This window comes from Leptonychotes weddellii, chromosome 10 (genome assembly GCF_054177405.1).
Source record: "Leptonychotes weddellii isolate Sample4059 chromosome 10, ASM5417740v2, whole genome shotgun sequence".
Lineage (NCBI taxonomy): Eukaryota > Metazoa > Chordata > Mammalia > Carnivora > Phocidae > Leptonychotes > Leptonychotes weddellii.
This window is the reverse complement of record NC_138378.1, coordinates 91,589,063-91,607,801: the sequence shown is the minus strand read 5'-3', so window position 1 is coordinate 91,607,801 and position 18,739 is coordinate 91,589,063. Positions and strand designations below refer to the sequence as shown.

The window sequence follows — 18,739 nt, the reverse complement described above, 5'->3', positions numbered from 1 at the left end:
ATTTACATTATTGAAGAACTTAAGAAACACTCGCGGGGGGCATGGTTGATAGTGGATCTAGTGGTGTTTTTTTTTTTTTTTAAGATTTTTTAAATTTATTTGACATAGAGATAGTAAGAGCAGGAACACAAGCAAGGGGAGTGGGAGAGGGAGAAGCAGGCTTTCTGCCGAGCAGAGCAGGGAGTCCGATGCGGGGCTCGATCCCAGGACCCTAGGATCGTGACCTGAGCCGAAGGCAGACGCTTAATGACTGAGCCACCCAGGCGCCCCAACCTAGTACTGTTTTATTCCAGGTCCTGTTATCTACAAGTTTCCATTTTCCCCTCTTGTCTGCAGACGCCCCAGAGATCCTTTGTCTGCTTCATTTGCCTAAGTGTAAACTTGATTTGTTTTACATGTATGTGTTTGTAGGATGGATCTAATTCATTTGATATTTCCCTGTTGGGTTGGTACCTCCTGCCAGTACCCTCTTCTCAGACTTCCCAAAGTGTGGTGGCAGGGCCCCCTAGAAGCAGCTTTACCCGATGTGCCTCCCCTCCACCTAGCGCCTGGCCACCTATGGCATCACTGTTGCGGAACTGACTGGTGACCACCAGCTGTGCAAGGAGGAGATCAGTGCCACTCAGATCATCGTCTGCACCCCCGAGAAGTGGGACATCATTACCCGCAAGGGTGGGGAGCGCACCTACACCCAGCTCGTGCGGCTCATCATTTTGGTGAGCAGGGAGTACTTGGGGATGTAGAGACCAGGCCTGGTTGAGGAGGGTTTGCTGGGAGGTTTTTTTTTTTAAGATTTATTTATTTGAGAGAGCAAGCAAGTGAGCCAGGGTGGTGGGAGGCAGGGACAGGGGGGAGAGAGAATCTCAAGCAGACTGCCCACTGAGCGCAGAGCCCGCCACGGGGTTGGATCTCATGACCCTGAGCCAAAATCAAGAGTCAGACGCTTAACCGACTGAGCCACCCAGGTGCCCTGGGTTTGCTGGGTTTTAACACTGACCATTTCTTCAGTGCTTTCCTCTAGTCACTAGCCTGTATGATGACAGTTGTCAGCATGCTGTTACCATTAAATGAGAATCTGCACCTAACAAGCATTTCTGAGAAGGTGCATGGTGTTTGCCATGTTGTTATTCATGTCTTTTTTTGAACATTTTTTTTTTTGAATAAATGTAAACAGACATAACTGATTGTGTCTTCCCAGGATATTAAAGGGCTTTATAAATAAATAATCCATTGTCAGAGGGAATGAGTAAGGAGTCAGGATATTGTGTTCCATATACACAGAAGCACCAAGGAAAAAATGACTAAGAGTGTAGTTTCCCTAAGTTGTCCGGGAGAGCAGAAGGAGGCCTCGTGTGCTGATTTTCAATATCATAGAGCAGGGGTTGGCCAGCTGTGGCTACTGGTTTTGGAATACAGCCGTACCCATTTATTTACGTGTGGTTTACAGCTGCTTTTGTGCTGCAGGGACAGAATCAAGTACAGCGGACTCTTGAACAGCATGGGCTTGAACCGCATGGGTCCATTTATATGTTGATTTTTTAAAAAATAAGTACAGTACAGTACTGTGTGTTTTTCCTTATACTTTTAATAACCTTTTTTTAGTGTATTTTATTGTAAGAATACAGCATATAACACATGTATGAAATACATGTTAGTCAACCATTTATGTTGTAGTAAGACTTCTGGTAAAGAGTAGGCTATTTGTAGTTAAATTTTTGGGGAATCAAGGTTACAAGTAGATTCTTGACTGTGTGGGGCACCCCTAGCCTGTGTTGTACAAGGGTCAGTTCTGTTTGTAGCAGAGACTGTATGGCCCACAAGCCTAAAACACTGATTGTCCAGCCCTTTATGAAGTTTGCCAACCCCTGCTTTAGAGCCTTGCTAGTCAGAGTCTTGTTACAAGTGCAGAGTCCCTGGCCCCATCCCGTACCTACTGAAATATATTTTTTTTTTTCAGATTTTATTTATTTATTGAGAGTGAGCGTGAGCTGGGGGAGGGGCAGATGGAGAGGGGGAGAGAGAGAATCTCAAACAGACTCTGTGCTAAGCATGGAGCCCGATGTGGGGCTCGATCTCGGGCTCGATCTCCTGACCCTGAGCTCATGACCTGAGCAGAAATCAAGAATTGGGCACTTGACTAAGCTACCCAGGTGCCCCATGATCTGCTTTTCAGTAAGATCCCCTGCTGCATGCTGAAATTCAGGTAGCACTGCTTTAGGCTATGAGAACTCGACCTTTGATTCATGTTATCTTTTGCAAGTACAAAGTAGTAAGGATGACTGCGCAGAGGTGAAGCCTTATTGGATATAAATATGGTCTGCTCAGAATCTTCATTTTCAGTAAAAAAATTTATCTTTGAGTGAAGTTATGAACTCCTTTACCTAAAGTATCAGATTTTCTTGCCATAAAGCATGTTTTACTAAACTAGCAACGTAGCTCAGTGGTCACAGCACGGTAATTTCTGGAGTATTTCCTAGTGCATGTTGTCTCACCCTTTGGGTTTCTCTTGCTTGGGATCCCTTTTCTTCCTTATTTGCCATGTCCATTGTGTACTATAAGACGGGACTATTCTCTGGAAAGAGGGCTACATTTTTCTGGTCCTAGAGGTAATTTGCGGCCCCCTCATTCCTTAGGATGAGATCCACCTTCTCCACGATGACAGAGGTCCTGTCTTAGAAGCATTGGTGGCTAGGGCCATCCGAAACATTGAGATGACCCAGGAGGATGTCCGACTCATCGGTCTTAGTGCCACCCTCCCCAACTATGAAGATGTGGCTACCTTCCTGCGTGTCGATCCTGCCAAAGGCCTCTTCTACTTCGACAACAGGTATGAGAAAAAGTGGGAGAAGTTTAACCAGGGTGACCTTCTTGCTGCCCTTCCCCTTTTTGAAAGAGCTTTTGTTGGATTGGGTATTAGAAGGGTCTTTGGGTTTTGATGTGGTGTGAATTCAGAAAGGAGTATCATTCCTGGGCAATGAAAATGACTGTTTCCTCAGTATCCTATGCCAGAAGCCTCATTTGTCTAACTGTTGAACTTCTAGCTTCCGCCCAGTGCCTCTGGAACAGACTTATGTGGGTATCACAGAGAAAAAAGCTATCAAGCGTTTCCAGATCATGAATGAAATAGTCTATGAGAAAATCATGGAACATGCTGGAAAAAATCAGGTCTGTCTATGGTTTCCTGTTGAACTCTGTTGTTTTGAATTTTTGATTTATAATCAGTCAAGACTGACAAAAATAAAGAGAGAAGACACAACACAGATCACCAATATTAGGAATAAAATGGGATATTACTATAGAATCTGTAGCCATTGAAAGGGTAATAAAGGAATACTATGAACGACTTTACATGTAAATTTTGAGAACCTAGAAGAAATGGGCCAATTCCTCCAAAAGTACCAACTACCAAAAACTCAAGCCTAGATGAAATAGATAACCTGAATAGTCCCATAAGCATTATAAGAAATTGAATTTGTAATTTAAAAACTCCCAAAAAAGAAATCCCCAGGTGCGGATAATCTCTGTCTCTGCATTATCAGGGATCCTTCCACAAAAGATTTGGGTGGCTGACACTAAAAATGTAACACAGTAAAAATAAAGGTGAAAATTAAAAACTAGTGAAAGCATTTTACTAGAAAAATATAATTTTTTAATTGACTGTTAAGTACATCAAGATAAAAACTAAGAAAAAGCAACAGGTAGTGTATAAGATTTTTGTCTGATAAAAAGCATATGAATTTAAATGAAGAGACAAATCTTTTCTTGGCACTAAATACTTGGATGACTTTCCTACCAAATGGTACTAGTCTCATTCTGAGACTTACTTCCTTGGTCCTTTTATAAAGTCTAGTGCCCACCATTTAATACAACATTTCAGCTGTTACTTTGCAGACACATTTCTCAGGTGGCTTAGAATCCTGTCAGGTGCCCGAACACAAATTCGTAATTGAGATTTCCTGAATTTGCATCCTTATTATATTTAACCGTGGTTTCAAAGATAGAGTGCTTAAGAGTTAGCCTAGTTTCCCGGCTACAGGACTCTGCCACTGTGCTTTGTAGTTTCATTCATATAGGGTCTTGCCAGCTTCTGAGTCAGTATACGTTCCTGCCATTGCTCCTCTTCTAGACCTTGGTTTCTCACCTCATAATGGTGTAGCCTCTGCTTCCTGCTGCTGGTGCCTCGGGGCCGTAGGGGGTGCTGCGGTAGCCGTGTCTCTTGACTGTGGCCAACAGTGGTTTTTCTGCAGGTCCTGGTGTTCGTCCACTCCCGGAAGGAGACTGGGAAGACGGCCAGGGCCATCCGGGACATGTGCCTAGAGAAGGACACGCTGGGTCTGTTTCTGAGAGAGGGCTCAGCCTCCACAGAAGTCCTTCGGACAGAAGCTGAGCAGTGTAAGGTGAGGAGACAGTTCCAGTTCTCTGTTCCTACCTGGTAACTGGCTCAATCCAAGGTTGTCCAGAGAGTCCTCGACTGCACTGTGGGTGGTTATGTGGGCTAGGTTAAGGGGCACGGTCTCACTGAAGAGATCTACTTAGTCTCTGTAGAGTTCCCACGGCGAGGCTCACCTCCTCACCTGTTCTTTTTCTGTCCCACAGAACCTGGAGCTGAAGGATCTTCTGCCGTATGGCTTTGCTATTCATCATGCGGGCATGACCAGAGTTGACCGGACACTTGTAGAGGATCTTTTTGCTGATAAACACATTCAGGTGAGGGTGGGCAAAATGTAGGCTTCAGAAGACCTGAAACGTCAAATGTCATACGTTTGTGCCCAGTACTTTGTTTCTGGCTCAGGTAAACCAGGTCAGAGTGTTGTGGTAGTACAGTAGATAGAACGTGCCCCCTCTCCCAGCTCTTTACATACTGCGTGAGGGAAAGTGAGTGATTTTAGGAAATTGTCTGAGAAGCATGACCAAGGATGCATGTTGGTGACTCCAGATATCGCCAAGCAGGGCCTTGTGAGGTTAGGACCTTGTTTGTTCTCTCTCAGAATAGAGTGTGTTATTGTCTAGTAATCTTAAGTTGATTAATGTGAGTCTACGCTTTTGCCTGTTAAGTATCTCTAGAATTGTGAAATGTTAATTGTTGAATAGATGAGGAACCCAAGGACTCCTTCCCTGTTTATTCCAGTGATACCTTGACAAGTGTGGGGCCCACTCAAGTCCTGCTAGAAGCTCTGAGGCCGGTTTCCTAGAGGACTAGGGGATACTAACCCTCTGGTGGTAACATCTGTTTTCCTTATTACCTTGCCTTGCTTCTGTAGGTCTTAGTTTCCACAGCAACGCTGGCTTGGGGTGTGAATCTCCCCGCACATACAGTCATCATCAAAGGAACCCAGGTGTACAGTCCAGAGAAGGGGCGCTGGACAGAACTAGGGGCACTGGACATTCTGCAGGTATAGAGCTTTTGAAGTTATTTTCAGTGGGGAAAAGTATCCTGGGTATGCAAGGGGGCCAAAAAAGTGGCAGATGGAAGGTGGGGTTTTGTAAAGTAGAAGCCTGGGAACAAATCCATGAGCTCTGTGACCACAGCCCTCTTGGTTTGCTGTCTCTGACCTAGATGCTCGGACGTGCTGGAAGACCCCAGTATGACACCAAGGGCGAAGGCATCCTCATCACATCTCACGGGGAGCTACAGTACTACCTGTCCCTCCTCAACCAGCAGCTTCCTATCGAGAGCCAGATGGTTTCGAAGTTGCCTGACATGCTTAATGCCGAAATCGTGCTGGGGAACGTGCAGAATGCCAAGGTAGGCAAGGGCTCTGCTTTTGGCGCTTCTTGCTTTCTCAGGAGAAGTCAAGGTACCAGGGGTGGGATGGGCTCCGGTGTGGTGCTGTGGGCCACTGGCATCCAGGGTCCTCCAACCCTGCACCCCACATCTTTGATGTAAGTAGTCTCTTAGAAGCTTGTCAAGTCTGTGGCAGACGGTTCACCTTGTTACTGAGACCTCAGAAAGCACGCTCTGTCTCTTTAATAATGAAATGTTAAAAATCTTCAGAAGACAACAAAATCCACATTCTTATAGTTGGGGATTAATTTTTTTTTTTTTAAAGATTTTATTTATTTATTTGACAGAGAGATAGAGAACAAGTAGGCAGAGAGGCAGGCAGAGGGAGAGGGAGAAGCAGGCTCCCTGCTGAGCAGGGAGCCCGATGCGGGGCTCCATCCCAGGACCCTGGGATCATGACCTGAGCCAAAGGCAGCCGCTTAACCGACTGAGCCACCCAGGCGCCCCTGGGGATTAATTTCTAAGCGATCTATGGGAGCATTTCGTTTGGACATAAGTTCTCCATGCTAAGACCCACGAGCTTTCTCTTCTTGTAGGATGCGGTGAACTGGCTGGGCTATGCCTACTTGTATATCCGAATGCTCCGATCCCCAACCCTCTATGGCATCTCTCACGATGACCTCAAGGGGGATCCCCTGCTGGACCAGCGCCGACTGGATCTGGTTCATACTGCTGCCTTGATGCTGGATAAGAACAATCTGGTCAAGTATGACAAGAAGACAGGCAATTTCCAGGTGAGTGGGCTGAGGGATTGAGGCAAAGGTCTCAGTAAAAGTGGTAGCCCCAGGAGATAATTTTTCAAAATGCGTTCTTGATTTGGGTACTGCCCGTCTAATTGCCCGTTGCTTGGAACAGTAGAAAAACAGGTGCAATTGGACCATTGCTTTTGAATCTGGGAACTTCCCAAATGGCCTACTAGAGCCTGCTGGTACCTCCTTTCTGTCACTTTCGTCGAGGTGCCTAATTCAGCTGTCTTTTCTGTGTGGGTATCAGCTCACCATTGGCCAGGGTACTGTGCCCTCTTTGCTCATGTGCGTGGGCCGGGAGCTTGCGTTGCTGTGAGTCCGTCCGGTGGGCCTGTTGTCCGCAGTGAGAGTTTGGCCACTTGTTCTTTTTTTTTTTTTTTTAAAGATTTTATTTATTTATTTGAGAGAGAGAGAATGAGAGAGAGCACAAGAGGGGGGAGGGTCAGAGGGAGAAGCAGACTCCCTGCTGAGCAGGGAGCCCGATGCGGGACTCGATCCTGGGACTCCAGGATCATGACCTGAGCCGAAGGCAGCCGCTTAACCAACTGAGCCACCCAGGTGCCCCCGGCCACTTGTTCTTGATCACTGTTGGGTTGAGTGTCCTCCCGTGTAGGTGACCGAGCTGGGCCGCATCGCCAGCCACTACTACATCACCAACGACACGGTGCAGACCTACAACCAGCTGCTGAAGCCCACCCTGAGCGAGATTGAGCTTTTCAGAGTCTTCTCCTTGTCCTCAGAGTTCAAGAACATCACTGTGCGGGAGGTGAGTCCCCATAGCCTGTTGGGACAGGGGCTTGGTACTCCCTGCCGAGGTGCTGGATGGGTTCTCTCCTTGGTCCCCTGGCTTTTCCGTGACATTTTTCCTTCTGGTGGCAGGAGGAGAAGCTGGAGCTGCAGAAGCTGCTAGAGCGGGTGCCTATCCCGGTGAAGGAGAGCATTGAGGAGCCCAGCGCGAAGGTGAGCACGCCCCCTGCTGGGGAGAAGGAGCGGTGGTTTTGTAATCTCCTAATTCGAGTTTGTGTTTGGTGACCTGCTCGGTTCTCCCAGTTTTTGCATCCTTCTCACGTGTTCTTTTCATGTGGAGTAGTGATTATTTAATGCCTCTAAAGCAAGATCTTAGCTGGCATGGACTCCAGAACAGAAGTGTGATGCGCCTTCTTGGACTGGACTGTTCAGTGATTGGCCACCTTCTGACCATCCTTGCTTTTTTCCAGATCAATGTGCTGCTCCAGGCCTTCATCTCGCAGCTGAAGTTGGAGGGCTTTGCGCTGATGGCGGACATGGTATATGTCACTCAGGTGAGAGCAGAGTGGTGCTGCCCGAAGAGAAGTTAACAGCTCACAGCCCTGTGCTGGTGTGCGTCTTGGAGAAAGGAGGCCTGACCCTAGTGAGGGGGAAAGAAGGCCAAGTTTTGCCCTATTAGGCTCGTTGGTTGATGTGTGTCTGGTATAGCCCCTCTGTTCCACCAACCTTGAGCATGCGGAGAGGTAGGGCCGTGAGAGAGAGTGCTGGGGAGAGCCATGGACATGGTGTCTGCTTCCCTACAGAGAATGACTTCCCACTGTGGCCCCTGGGCTCGGATATAAATCCGGAAATGGCAAAAGGCTCTCAGCTCTGCTTTGTTTTTACCTCTAAGGGCAAGTCACTAGCATCTTTACTCTTGCTAGATCCCTAAGTGCTAAGTGAGCCGAAGCTTTAAAATCATGCAGTGAGTATTAGGTTAAGGTGTACAGTGAGCTCAAGCAGCACTTTTCTAACTATTTTGTGTTCAGCAAGCATCTCCTATATAAAAGGGAACAGTAATTACAGAGGGACTTTGTTTCTGAGTGGTGTAGCCTAATTGCATCAGGCCTTCAGGTAATGAAGCCTTGTGTTGGGTGGCTTCATTAGATCTGGGGATAGTAGGGACTTAACAGAGCGAATACTTTCTCTTTCCCTAGTCGGCTGGCCGGTTGATGCGTGCCATCTTTGAAATTGTCCTGAACCGAGGTTGGGCGCAGCTTACAGACAAGACACTGAACCTCTGCAAGATGATTGACAAGCGCATGTAAGGGCCCGGGGACCTGGAAGCTGGTCACCATGAGTTAAGGTCCCCAGGCTGAGGGCACACTGGGGAAGCCTTGGAGTGCTCTTATCTCCAGCCCTCACTCGTGAAATGGGACTTGCACTTTGGGTGGAGCCCGGGGGTAGGGGGAAAGGGGTGAGGAGTGATGGCTTTCAGGTGTTGTTGCTGGTGCAGTTTTGGATGCTTTCCATTAACGACTGTTTTGTGTGGTCACGGCTAACCTGTTGGAAGCCATGGCGAGGGCAGTTTGTGACGCAAGGGACTGACAGCGATGTTTTCGTCCTGGCTAGGTGGCAGTCCATGTGTCCTCTGCGCCAGTTCCGGAAACTCCCTGAGGAAGTAGTGAAGAAGATCGAGAAGAAAAACTTCCCCTTTGAGCGCCTGTATGACCTGAATCATAATGAGATAGGTATGTGGGAAACTCTCCTCTTTGTCCTTACTGCTCAGACATCTTAACAGTTCTGAGGCCTGGTGCCCTCTTGGCCTGTGTTTGCTTCTCACAGCCCCCTGAAGTAACGAGGCCAGCTCTTGGTCTCGGGCCTTCGAAACCTCTGGGCTGTGCTGCGCATGAGGGGAGGAGTCTGCGCACTGGAGTGGAATGTGCCCCTCGCCCTCAGGGCCCGGTTTGCAGCCGTGCTTGGCAGGCTGGGCTGCAGCCCCTGTACTCTCCTGTCCTAGGGGAGCTTATCCGCATGCCGAAGATGGGGAAGACCATCCACAAGTACGTCCACCTCTTCCCCAAGTTGGAGTTGTCGGTGCACCTCCAGCCTATCACGCGCTCCACCCTGAAAGTGGAGCTGACCATCACGCCAGACTTCCAGTGGGACGAAAAGGTGAGGCCTTGCTCGGCGGAGGGCCTGCTTGCAGCGCTCTCCCTCCTGAGGAGAGCTGGATCGGAGCTGTGCGTCCACGCTGGCTCACGTGCTTTCACTTGTGCTTGTGTTGACAGGTTCACGGGTCATCAGAGGCATTCTGGATTCTGGTGGAGGATGTGGACAGTGAGGTGATACTCCACCACGAGTATTTTCTACTCAAGGCCAAGTATGCCCAGGACGAGCACCTCATTACATTCTTCGTGCCTGTCTTCGAACCGCTGCCCCCTCAATACTTCATCCGAGTGGTGTCTGACCGCTGGCTCTGTGAGTGTATCTCTGCAGGCTCTCAGACGGGCAGGTCTTCCGGGGGATCGTAAGCATGTCTTGCCCTTTGTACTGGACTGGACTTTGGGGTCAGAGTGATATTATCTTTTGTTGCCTTGGGGTTTCCAGCGTGCATGGAGGGGCTCTGAGGGGCCATCAGGTAAAGGGAGGACTGCTCATGACCCCTCCCGTTTCTGTTCTGGCAGCTTGTGAGACCCAGCTGCCTGTCTCCTTCCGGCACCTGATCCTACCAGAGAAGTACCCACCTCCAACTGAGCTTCTGGACCTGCAGCCCTTGCCCGTGTCTGCCCTGAGAAATAGTGCCTTTGAGAGCCTTTACCAGGATAAATTTCCTTTTTTCAACCCCATCCAGACCCAAGGTAAGCGTTTCCATCCCCAGGCGGTCATTTCCTTCGGGTGCCTTTTAAGGTTCCCTAGAGACATGTTTTCTGTGGCAAGAAGGGCAGTAGGGCGCTCAGGGAGACGGAGCTCAGCAGAGCCGACTGTGGGAGCACCCCAGGACTTCTTCCCTTCTCAGTCCTTGGTTACTGTTCGATTTCCTTTGCTTTTCTTTTTTTTAAATATTTTATTTATTTGACAGAGAAAAAGCATAAGCAGGGGAAGCAGCAGGCAGAGGGAGAGGGAGAAGCAGGCTCCCCACTGAACAGAAAGCCCGATGCGGGGCTTGATCCCAGGACCCTGGGATCATGACCTGAGCCGAAGGCAGCCGCTTAACCAACTGAGCCACCCAGGCACCCCTCCTTTGCTTTTCTGCACATGTCACTGGGGGGAGGGTCAGCAGAACAAGATCTTACTGTGGTACATTGTTGTTTCTCAGGCTCAGGAGGCTGGATCCATGCCCCTGTTGCTCAAGTATTGAGCCAGAGTGTGCGGCATTGACGGAAGCCTCCTTCCCCTCATTGTTTTCAGTAACAGCTACGTTCCCAGGGCATGCCCTCTTTTCTAAGTCCTTTTGGCTGAGTACGTTTGGGTGTTTTCTCTTTTGTGCCTCCCCCCGATCCTGTGAGGGATTTACTGTTCATGGTACTATTAGTGTTCTGTTTTACAGATGAGGAAACTCGGCAGGGAAAGGCACCTCAGCTGAACCAGCTAATAAACAGAGCTTGGACTTTAACCAGTCTTAATGCCAGGACTGAGGCTTTACCTTCTTTCTTTATTAGACCATTTCCAGGGACTAGAGGAGAGTGTTGGAGGGGCAGAGAAAGGTAGCCAGTTCTTTTTTGTTCTGCGTCCCGGTCCCTGAGAGGACCCGCAGAGAAGTTCAGGATACTTGGCCTACTTCCCTCTGCCATCCTGCGAAACTCCGTGCTACCTGAACTCTTGGTCCGGGCTCTTCCCCTGTTGCCTGTGTGTGAGAGGGAGAAAATAGGGGGAGAGGTGTAGTAGGCCGACTGCAGGTAGTCCTTCATGGTTGGCACTTGACGGCTGGCTGGCTGAGTTTCTCCTGGTGGCCTCTGTTCTGAGGAGTGGTCTGAGTCTCTTCTCTCCTGGATGTCCCCCCTGCTGCTCTGCCGGCTTCCAGTGTTCAACACCGTCTACAACAGTGACGACAATGTGTTTGTGGGGGCCCCGACGGGCAGCGGGAAGACCATCTGTGCAGAGTTTGCCATCCTGCGGATGCTGCTGCAGAACTCAGAGGGGCGCTGTGTCTATATCACCCCCATGGAGGCTCTGGCGGAGCAGGTACGTGCCATGGTGTTGTGTCACGTGTGAACTTGGCCGGAAGCTCTTTTCCTCTGAGCCCAGATCAGAATTCTCTAAGCCCGTGAAATTTGCAGGGTCATTGGTGGCAAGACTCCGTTTTCTTTTGTTGATGTCCTCAGTTTGTGTCCTGAAGGAAGATGCTACCATCCCTTAAAGGTTAATGTGGGATTGTAAAGTGGTTGGAGATGTACAGATCAACAAGTCTCTGTGGCTTCTCAGGCTTGTCTCGTTAAAAATGAAACGAGGCCTGGCCTGATGTTTTTCTGCCCTTCCTGCATGCCAGGTGTACATGGACTGGTATGAGAAGTTCCAGGACAGGCTCAACAAGAAGGTGGTGCTCCTGACGGGGGAGACTAGCACAGACCTGAAGCTTCTAGGCAAGGGCAATATCATCATCAGCACCCCTGAGAAGTGGGACATCCTTTCTCGGCGGTGGAAGCAGCGCAAGAATGTCCAGAACATCAACCTTTTCGTGGTGGATGAAGTCCACCTTATCGGGGGCGAGAACGGGGTATGGCTTGACCTTGAAGCACAGGAGAGGGGCTGTGATTGGCTGAGTGGCCTTGGCATTGGGACTTATCTTTGGGTCTGAGGCCAGAGACAAGGTGCTTCTTCTTCCAAGAGGGTTCTGCTTGTCACTTTATTCCAGAGGGACAGTGTGAGACTTTTTTGGTAGTACTCTTAGTAAAGAGCATTGTTTAGTGGAGATTGGCTGCCATGGAGGAGGTGGAACCAAAGATAGGAGAGCTCCTAATTAGAAGGAAGAGTTAGGCAGTCATTTCGAGGCGGTTGGGCCGGATGGAAAGGCTAACTCAGGGTGCAGGCTGGGGATGGGGTGCCTGGGCCTGGAGTGACCCCCCCCCCAAAATGTCCCAGCCTGTCTTAGAAGTGATCTGCTCCCGGATGCGCTACATCTCCTCCCAGATTGAGCGACCCATTCGCATTGTGGCACTTAGCTCGTCGCTCTCGAACGCTAAGGACGTGGCCCACTGGCTGGGGTGCAGCGCCACCTCTACTTTCAACTTCCACCCGAACGTGCGCCCCGTGCCCTTGGAGCTGCACATCCAGGTAGGGCCCGCTCTCCCTGCTCTCCCTGCTGCCGCGTGGCCTCGTGCCGGAGGACCAGCTCTCACTTCTGTCTCCTTCCCTCGATCTCCAGGGCTTCAACATCAGCCACACACAAACCCGCCTGCTCTCCATGGCCAAGCCTGTGTACCACGCTATCACCAAACACTCTCCCAAGAAGCCGGTCATTGTTTTTGTTCCATCCCGAAAGCAGACCCGCCTCACTGCCATCGACATCCTCACCACGTGTGCGGCGGACATCCAGCGGCAGAGGTGGAGCAGGGTGGGGACGGGGTGGGAGGGGGGAGTTGGGTCACTGAGGTGGGCTCACCCTGAAGGGCATTCCGCTTATGAGGGTGGGCGTCAGCCCCATTGGGCTAGGGGCCGGCCGGCGGCACGGTTGGAAGGGCCTTGCCAGGGACTGGAAGTGCTCTGAGCTGAATCCGTGCCCCTGCCACCTAGGTTCTTGCACTGCACCGAGAAGGATCTGATCCCATACCTGGAGAAGCTAAGTGACAGCACGCTCAAGGAAACACTGCTAAATGGGGTGGGCTACCTGCATGAGGGCCTCAGCCCCATGGAGCGACGCCTGGTGGAACAGCTTTTCAGCTCAGGTGAAAAGTTTTGTGGCCCAGAGGGAGGTTCTGTCTAAGAGCATCACAGGCGATGGGATGTGGGTGATGCTTCCTTCCAGCACACTAATCATCTTCAAAATACTTTTCTGATTATGTTTTCTCTTACCTCATTTGATCCTCTCAGTAATCTTGTGACGTGGGTAGAGTATCACGTCTGCTTGCTAGATGAGGAGACAGGCAGGCACGTAAGGTGATATGACTTAAGAACCTGGTTTTCTCGACCAGGACCTTTGACCAGTAGACCTGGTTTTCCATGGATAGCACGCTCACAAGGCTGTTAGACTTAGAGGTGTAGTAAATGCTAGAACTGTGAGTCTCATCTGGGTGGCCTGTGTGCTGCCATCCCTCATTGACCTGTGGCGGTGCACGGACACTGTTCGGTGGAGCCGCTCCTGCCGCAGTCAGTTACTGGTGCTCTTTGATGCTCAAATCTGTCCCTCACGGCTCAGTTTTGCTGCCGTGTACTGAGCCAGCCCATGACTGAGGCGGCGTTAGCTCTTCCCGATCAGCAAGGCCAGTCTGTCAGGCAGACAACTAAGCCTAGCTTTCCCTGGGCTGGGGATTCTCTTCCAGGATTACCCCATTTCCTATAGCATAATCTCCTGAGCAGGGCGTTAGCAGCATGGAGTGACCTCTTACAGTATTGTGTTAGCCCTTTGTCATTATTAGGGCTCTTTCCCAGCAAGCTTTGCTGTGAGTTCTGAAATGTAGCACGAGATAAGCCCCTCCTGCCCTCCTCCTGCTCAGGAGACAAATCCTCCCAGGGAGCCCTGCACTCAGTCTTCTTCTCCCCTCTGCCGCTCAGGGGCCATCCAGGTGGTGGTAGCTTCTCGGAGTCTCTGCTGGGGCATGAATGTGGCTGCCCACCTGGTGATCATCATGGACACCCAGTACTACAATGGCAAGATTCATGCGTGAGTCTCACTATGCTCTGCGTTAATGGGAATCTTCTTCCTAAAATGAATGTAACATCTGCAGATCCAGAAATGATGAAGGAAACGTGTTAAGGGAGATAAACAGCCAGCTGAGATTCCCCCATAGCCAGGTGTCTGAGAGTTTTTAGTCTTAGGACCTACACTCACTTTTGCTTCTGTGGTTAGTCTGTCGTATTTGAGCAAGTTGGAGAACCAGGAAAAGGTTTGGTTTTTCTCAGAAAAAGCCTGAATGATTTCTTTAAGATTTTATTTATTTATTTGAGAGAGAGAGTACAAGCAGGAGGAGCTGCAGGCAGAGGGAGAAGCAGGCTCCCCGATGAGCAGGGAGCCCGATGCGGGGCTTGATCCCAGGACCCTGAGATCATGACCTGAGCCGAAGGCAGACGCTTAACTGACTCAGCCACCCAGGCGCCCCTTGAATGATTTAATTCTTAATATTTTTTTTCTCAAAATGTAGATTTTTTTTTTTTTTTCCTGAAATGAATGTTACTTATGGCTTATCTTTAATGTCTGAAATTCCTTTTAGGTTTAGATTTAAGTCAGGTGACTTGCTAACTCATGAAATACGCAGTTGTTTGGGAAGCTTGACTTACATATTTGATCCTTTATTAGGGAGTTACTCGCTTTGGGTATTCGCTGGGTTTAGCTTTGGTTCAGGGACCCTGAGCAGCAAAGTCCCAACTCTTACACCTGAAAACTACAGTGATCTAGAGATAAACAAGGGACACTAGTACCTGAGCACAGGTAGTCCTAACCACAGGGGTTAGCTGTAATTTGCCACTGTCTCCCATATTCGCATTTTATTCTTTGACATCGAGGGAGTCCGCGCCTCCTGACTGTGGTCTCTGTATTGATGCACCTTCGTCACCTTTTCTCTCTTCTGTCACCAGGTATGTGGATTACCCCATCTACGACGTGCTTCAGATGGTGGGGCATGCCAACCGCCCTTTGCAGGATGACGAGGGCCGCTGTGTTATCATGTGCCAGGGCTCCAAAAAGGTCAGTCCTGGCCTCGGGCACCCTCTTGAGATCCTGGGCCTCACAGTAGAGTTTTTAGTAGTTGTCTTTCCTTGTTTACATTCTTTCTATCAAATTCTGTTTCTTTTATTTTCCACATTGCTTTTGTAATAAGCCTCACATGGAATTTTGTAGCCCTCTGTTTTTGCTGCTGCTGTTGACTCCATGTGTTGAGGTCCTTACTTTCTGGCTGGTTCTTCAGGTACTGTTAGGCCTGCATGACCTTCTATATCCCTGTTTCCATTGTAAGAATAACCAGGGATGCTGGTGGGAACAGGCATACACACCCCACATTCCACTTACACAGACACCCAGCATTCTTCTTACGCACCCAACCTTCCAGGTGCAGACCCAGTTCACCTTGTCGGTACGGTGGTTTCTTCCGTTGTTGTATTAGCTGTGTCTGTTGCGCAAGGGCCATTCCCTGTTGGTTTGCCCTTGGCCCTCCTTTGTGACCATGTTGTCACTGACTCTTTATTACTATCTCTCCTTTTCCAATCCGCAGGATTTCTTCAAAAAGTTCCTGTATGAGCCATTGCCAGTAGAGTCCCATCTGGATCATTGTATGCACGACCACTTCAATGCCGAGATTGTCACCAAGACCATAGAGAACAAGCAGGACGCTGTGGACTACCTGACCTGGACCTTTCTGTACCGCCGCATGACCCAGAACCCCAATTACTACAACCTGCAGGGTCAGTGGGCTCTGGGGTGCACAGTGTCCTTTTGTGGTTCTCCTAGCCCTTGCCGGCCATCTCCTGGTGACGCCTTGCTTCTCTCACCTTCACAGGCATCTCCCATCGCCACCTGTCTGACCACTTGTCCGAGCTCGTGGAGCAGACCCTGAGTGACTTGGAGCAGTCCAAGTGCATCAGCATTGAGGACGAGATGGATGTGGCACCCCTGAACCTGGGCATGATCGCTGCTTACTATTACATCAACTACACCACCATTGGTGAGGGGCTGGCAGGGGATGCTGTCTGGGGAGCCCAAGCTAAAGAAGTCTCTACAGGGACCTGCAGCCCACTGGGATGAGTGAGCCCAGGCCTTCCGGTGCCCTGTGTGTGGGTCAGAGGGATGGATCGTGGGGTAGTACAGGGGTAGGGTAGCTTAGGCAGTTAACTCTCCTCCCTCTTTTTTTTCTGACTCCTCCCCTTCCTCCTTCTCTTTGGCTGTCAGAGCTCTTCAGCATGTCCCTGAATGCCAAGACCAAAGTGCGAGGGCTTATTGAGATCATCTCCAATGCGGCGGAGTATGAGAACATTCCCATCCGGCACCATGAAGATAACCTCCTGCGGCAGGTGAGGACATCTTGGGTTCAGGACAACCTCTTTGGAGTTGAAAGTTGGCCTCTGTGCCCAGAGCACATGGTGTCCTTGTCACCACAGGAAGACCCCAGCACATCACCCACACGTCTCTGTTTTGAAGGGTTGTGAGCATGGGGCAGGTGGTCCTTTGGGCCCCAGAGCTGTTTTCGGGCAGGGCCATGTGTTCATCACCAGTTGTTTTTCTTTCCCCTCCAGTTGGCTCAGAAGGTCCCGCACAAGCTGAATAACCCGAAGTTCAATGACCCGCACGTCAAGACCAACCTGCTTCTGCAGGCTCACCTGTCCCGCATGCAACTGAGTGCTGAGCTGCAGTCGGATACGGAGGAAATCCTCAGCAAGGTAGGTGTGGGTGCCTGTATGGGTGTGGAGTGGAGGGGCCAGGGGTGGCCTATGAAGTAGCAGTTCCAAGCCTGCCTTCTCTTGCACTCCTACCCCTGTTCAGGCAATCCGGCTCATCCAGGCCTGTGTGGACGTCCTTTCCAGCAACGGGTGGCTTAGCCCTGCCCTGGCAGCGATGGAGCTGGCCCAGATGGTCACCCAAGCCATGTGGTCCAAGGACTCCTACCTGAAACAGTTGCCACACTTCACGTCAGAGCATATTAAACGGTGCACAGATAAGGTGAGCTGGGCCTGGACCTGGACGGTTGGGTGGCTGAGCCAAGTGTCCTGGGAGGTGGGGGCAGTTGAAGGGGTTGTCGGAGGTGAGTCACGGTCGGGGGGAGTTGGAGTTTCTCTGAGTGTCTCTGAGGGTGTTGCGTACTGAAATACTAGAGAGTCCGGTGGTTGTACAGTTGCGGGCTGTGTTCTTTCTGAAGCCACGTCTTTAGATGATCTGATAGCATAGGAAGTAAAATTAGCAGCTGTTTGGAGCAGGGTTTCATTTGCTGTTAGTATGAGTTCTCCTTCCCTGACCTCCGAATGCCCCCTGCAGGGAGTGGAGAGCGTTTTTGACATCATGGAGATGGAAGACGAAGAACGAAACGCACTGCTTCAGCTGTCTGACAGCCAGATCGCCGACGTGGCCCGCTTCTGCAACCGCTACCCGAACATCGAGCTTTCTTACGAGGTGGTGGATAAGGATGGCATCCGCAGGTGAGCGCGGGCCGGCCAGGCGCCCTGCCCCGGGGTCCCCGCTGGGCCCGGCGGGACGGTGCGCTCCGAGCCCCTGCCACGGTGCTGAGGCGCTGCCCTGCTCTTCTCCCCCACAGCGGCGGGCCAGTGGTGGTGCTGGTGCAGCTGGAGCGTGAGGAGGAAGTCACAGGCCCCGTGATCGCGCCTCTCTTTCCGCAGGTGGGTCCTGGTAGCAGGACGGCAATAAAGACCAGATAGAAAGCTTCCTGAAATCTCCAGAAAGACAGTTTGATATAACTAAGACTTTAAAACCGTCGAAAGGTGTCTCAGATGAACTCCCATTTTTAAGTAGCAGCATGAGGTTTCTTCTGGAGGCCTTATCCATTGGCTAGTGTTCAGATTTCAAGGGTATATTGTCACTGGGGGAGGGAAATTTAGGGTAATGACAAGACACAAGGCCAAGAATTAATATTGGGGCCGTGGGTGGTTTTGTCATTGTTGTCTTTGCTTGAAGACAATTCAGGTGACCGGTCATTGTGACAATATAGTATTGTCAATCTCTAGGATTGTTAAGAGGAATTTTCTTTAAATGGCTCTGGGATAGTTGGGCTTTTCTAGTTGGTATTTCTCTTCCTTTCTCACTGCCACTTAACTCTGTGTCCAGTTACTTGGTTCTTTACCACCAGAAAGAAAATCTGATCCCTTATATTAGAGAATAATTGAAGACTGAAAGCAGAAACCAGATACACTGTAATGTTTCATTTTACAAACTAGTGGTTTAATAGGCTCTGGGGAAAGAGCGCTTTAAACTGGAATACTTGGACTTTCTGACGGGGATGGTCTGCTCTGGATCCTGCCCACTGGCAGGCTCGTGTCCAGGGCAGCATGTGTTGCTTATCTGGCACAGGTGCTTTTTATTGAAAAGGGTTTCTGAGGAACTCAGCTGCCAGGCCCCAAAGACTACATCTCTGATGGTGGAATCTTGGCTTCATTGGCAAGCACTGAATGTCAGGAGAAGGTATTTTGGAATAAATAAGGAAATGAGCCAGAACCAACAATGAGTTCATTACTTAAAAACAGGTTCATTTGAGATACGTTTTGACAGTTTCAAAATCTTAGTTATACTAAATTGTCTTTTAGGAGGAAATTGTATTTTATTTTCTTTTTTTTTTAAAGATTTTATTTATTTATTTGAGAGAGAGAATGAGAGACAGAGAGCATGAGA

General features: G+C 49.8%; 1 protein-coding gene across 1 annotated transcript in view; it reads left to right on the top strand.

The window, feature by feature from the left end:
- SNRNP200 (small nuclear ribonucleoprotein U5 subunit 200) overlaps positions 1–18,739 on the top strand; it is a 30,210-nt gene that overhangs the window by 9,737 nt on the left and 1,734 nt on the right. Inside the window, exons 14-43 of the mRNA XM_006730989.3 lie at positions 546–716; positions 2,634–2,827; positions 3,042–3,165; positions 4,248–4,397; positions 4,597–4,707; positions 5,262–5,393; positions 5,558–5,746; positions 6,322–6,519; positions 7,145–7,297; positions 7,411–7,491; positions 7,749–7,832; positions 8,475–8,581; positions 8,890–9,008; positions 9,278–9,432; positions 9,549–9,738; positions 9,945–10,118; positions 11,282–11,442; positions 11,747–11,974; positions 12,340–12,531; positions 12,623–12,801; positions 12,991–13,142; positions 13,969–14,077; positions 14,989–15,097; positions 15,621–15,810; positions 15,906–16,070; positions 16,295–16,416; positions 16,639–16,782; positions 16,886–17,062; positions 17,375–17,535; positions 17,652–17,733. Of these exons, the coding sequence (XP_006731052.1) occupies positions 546–716; positions 2,634–2,827; positions 3,042–3,165; positions 4,248–4,397; positions 4,597–4,707; positions 5,262–5,393; positions 5,558–5,746; positions 6,322–6,519; positions 7,145–7,297; positions 7,411–7,491; positions 7,749–7,832; positions 8,475–8,581; positions 8,890–9,008; positions 9,278–9,432; positions 9,549–9,738; positions 9,945–10,118; positions 11,282–11,442; positions 11,747–11,974; positions 12,340–12,531; positions 12,623–12,801; positions 12,991–13,142; positions 13,969–14,077; positions 14,989–15,097; positions 15,621–15,810; positions 15,906–16,070; positions 16,295–16,416; positions 16,639–16,782; positions 16,886–17,062; positions 17,375–17,535; positions 17,652–17,733 (4,503 nt within the window). The remainder of the gene's footprint in view (positions 1–545; positions 717–2,633; positions 2,828–3,041; positions 3,166–4,247; positions 4,398–4,596; positions 4,708–5,261; positions 5,394–5,557; positions 5,747–6,321; positions 6,520–7,144; positions 7,298–7,410; positions 7,492–7,748; positions 7,833–8,474; positions 8,582–8,889; positions 9,009–9,277; positions 9,433–9,548; positions 9,739–9,944; positions 10,119–11,281; positions 11,443–11,746; positions 11,975–12,339; positions 12,532–12,622; positions 12,802–12,990; positions 13,143–13,968; positions 14,078–14,988; positions 15,098–15,620; positions 15,811–15,905; positions 16,071–16,294; positions 16,417–16,638; positions 16,783–16,885; positions 17,063–17,374; positions 17,536–17,651; positions 17,734–18,739) is intronic.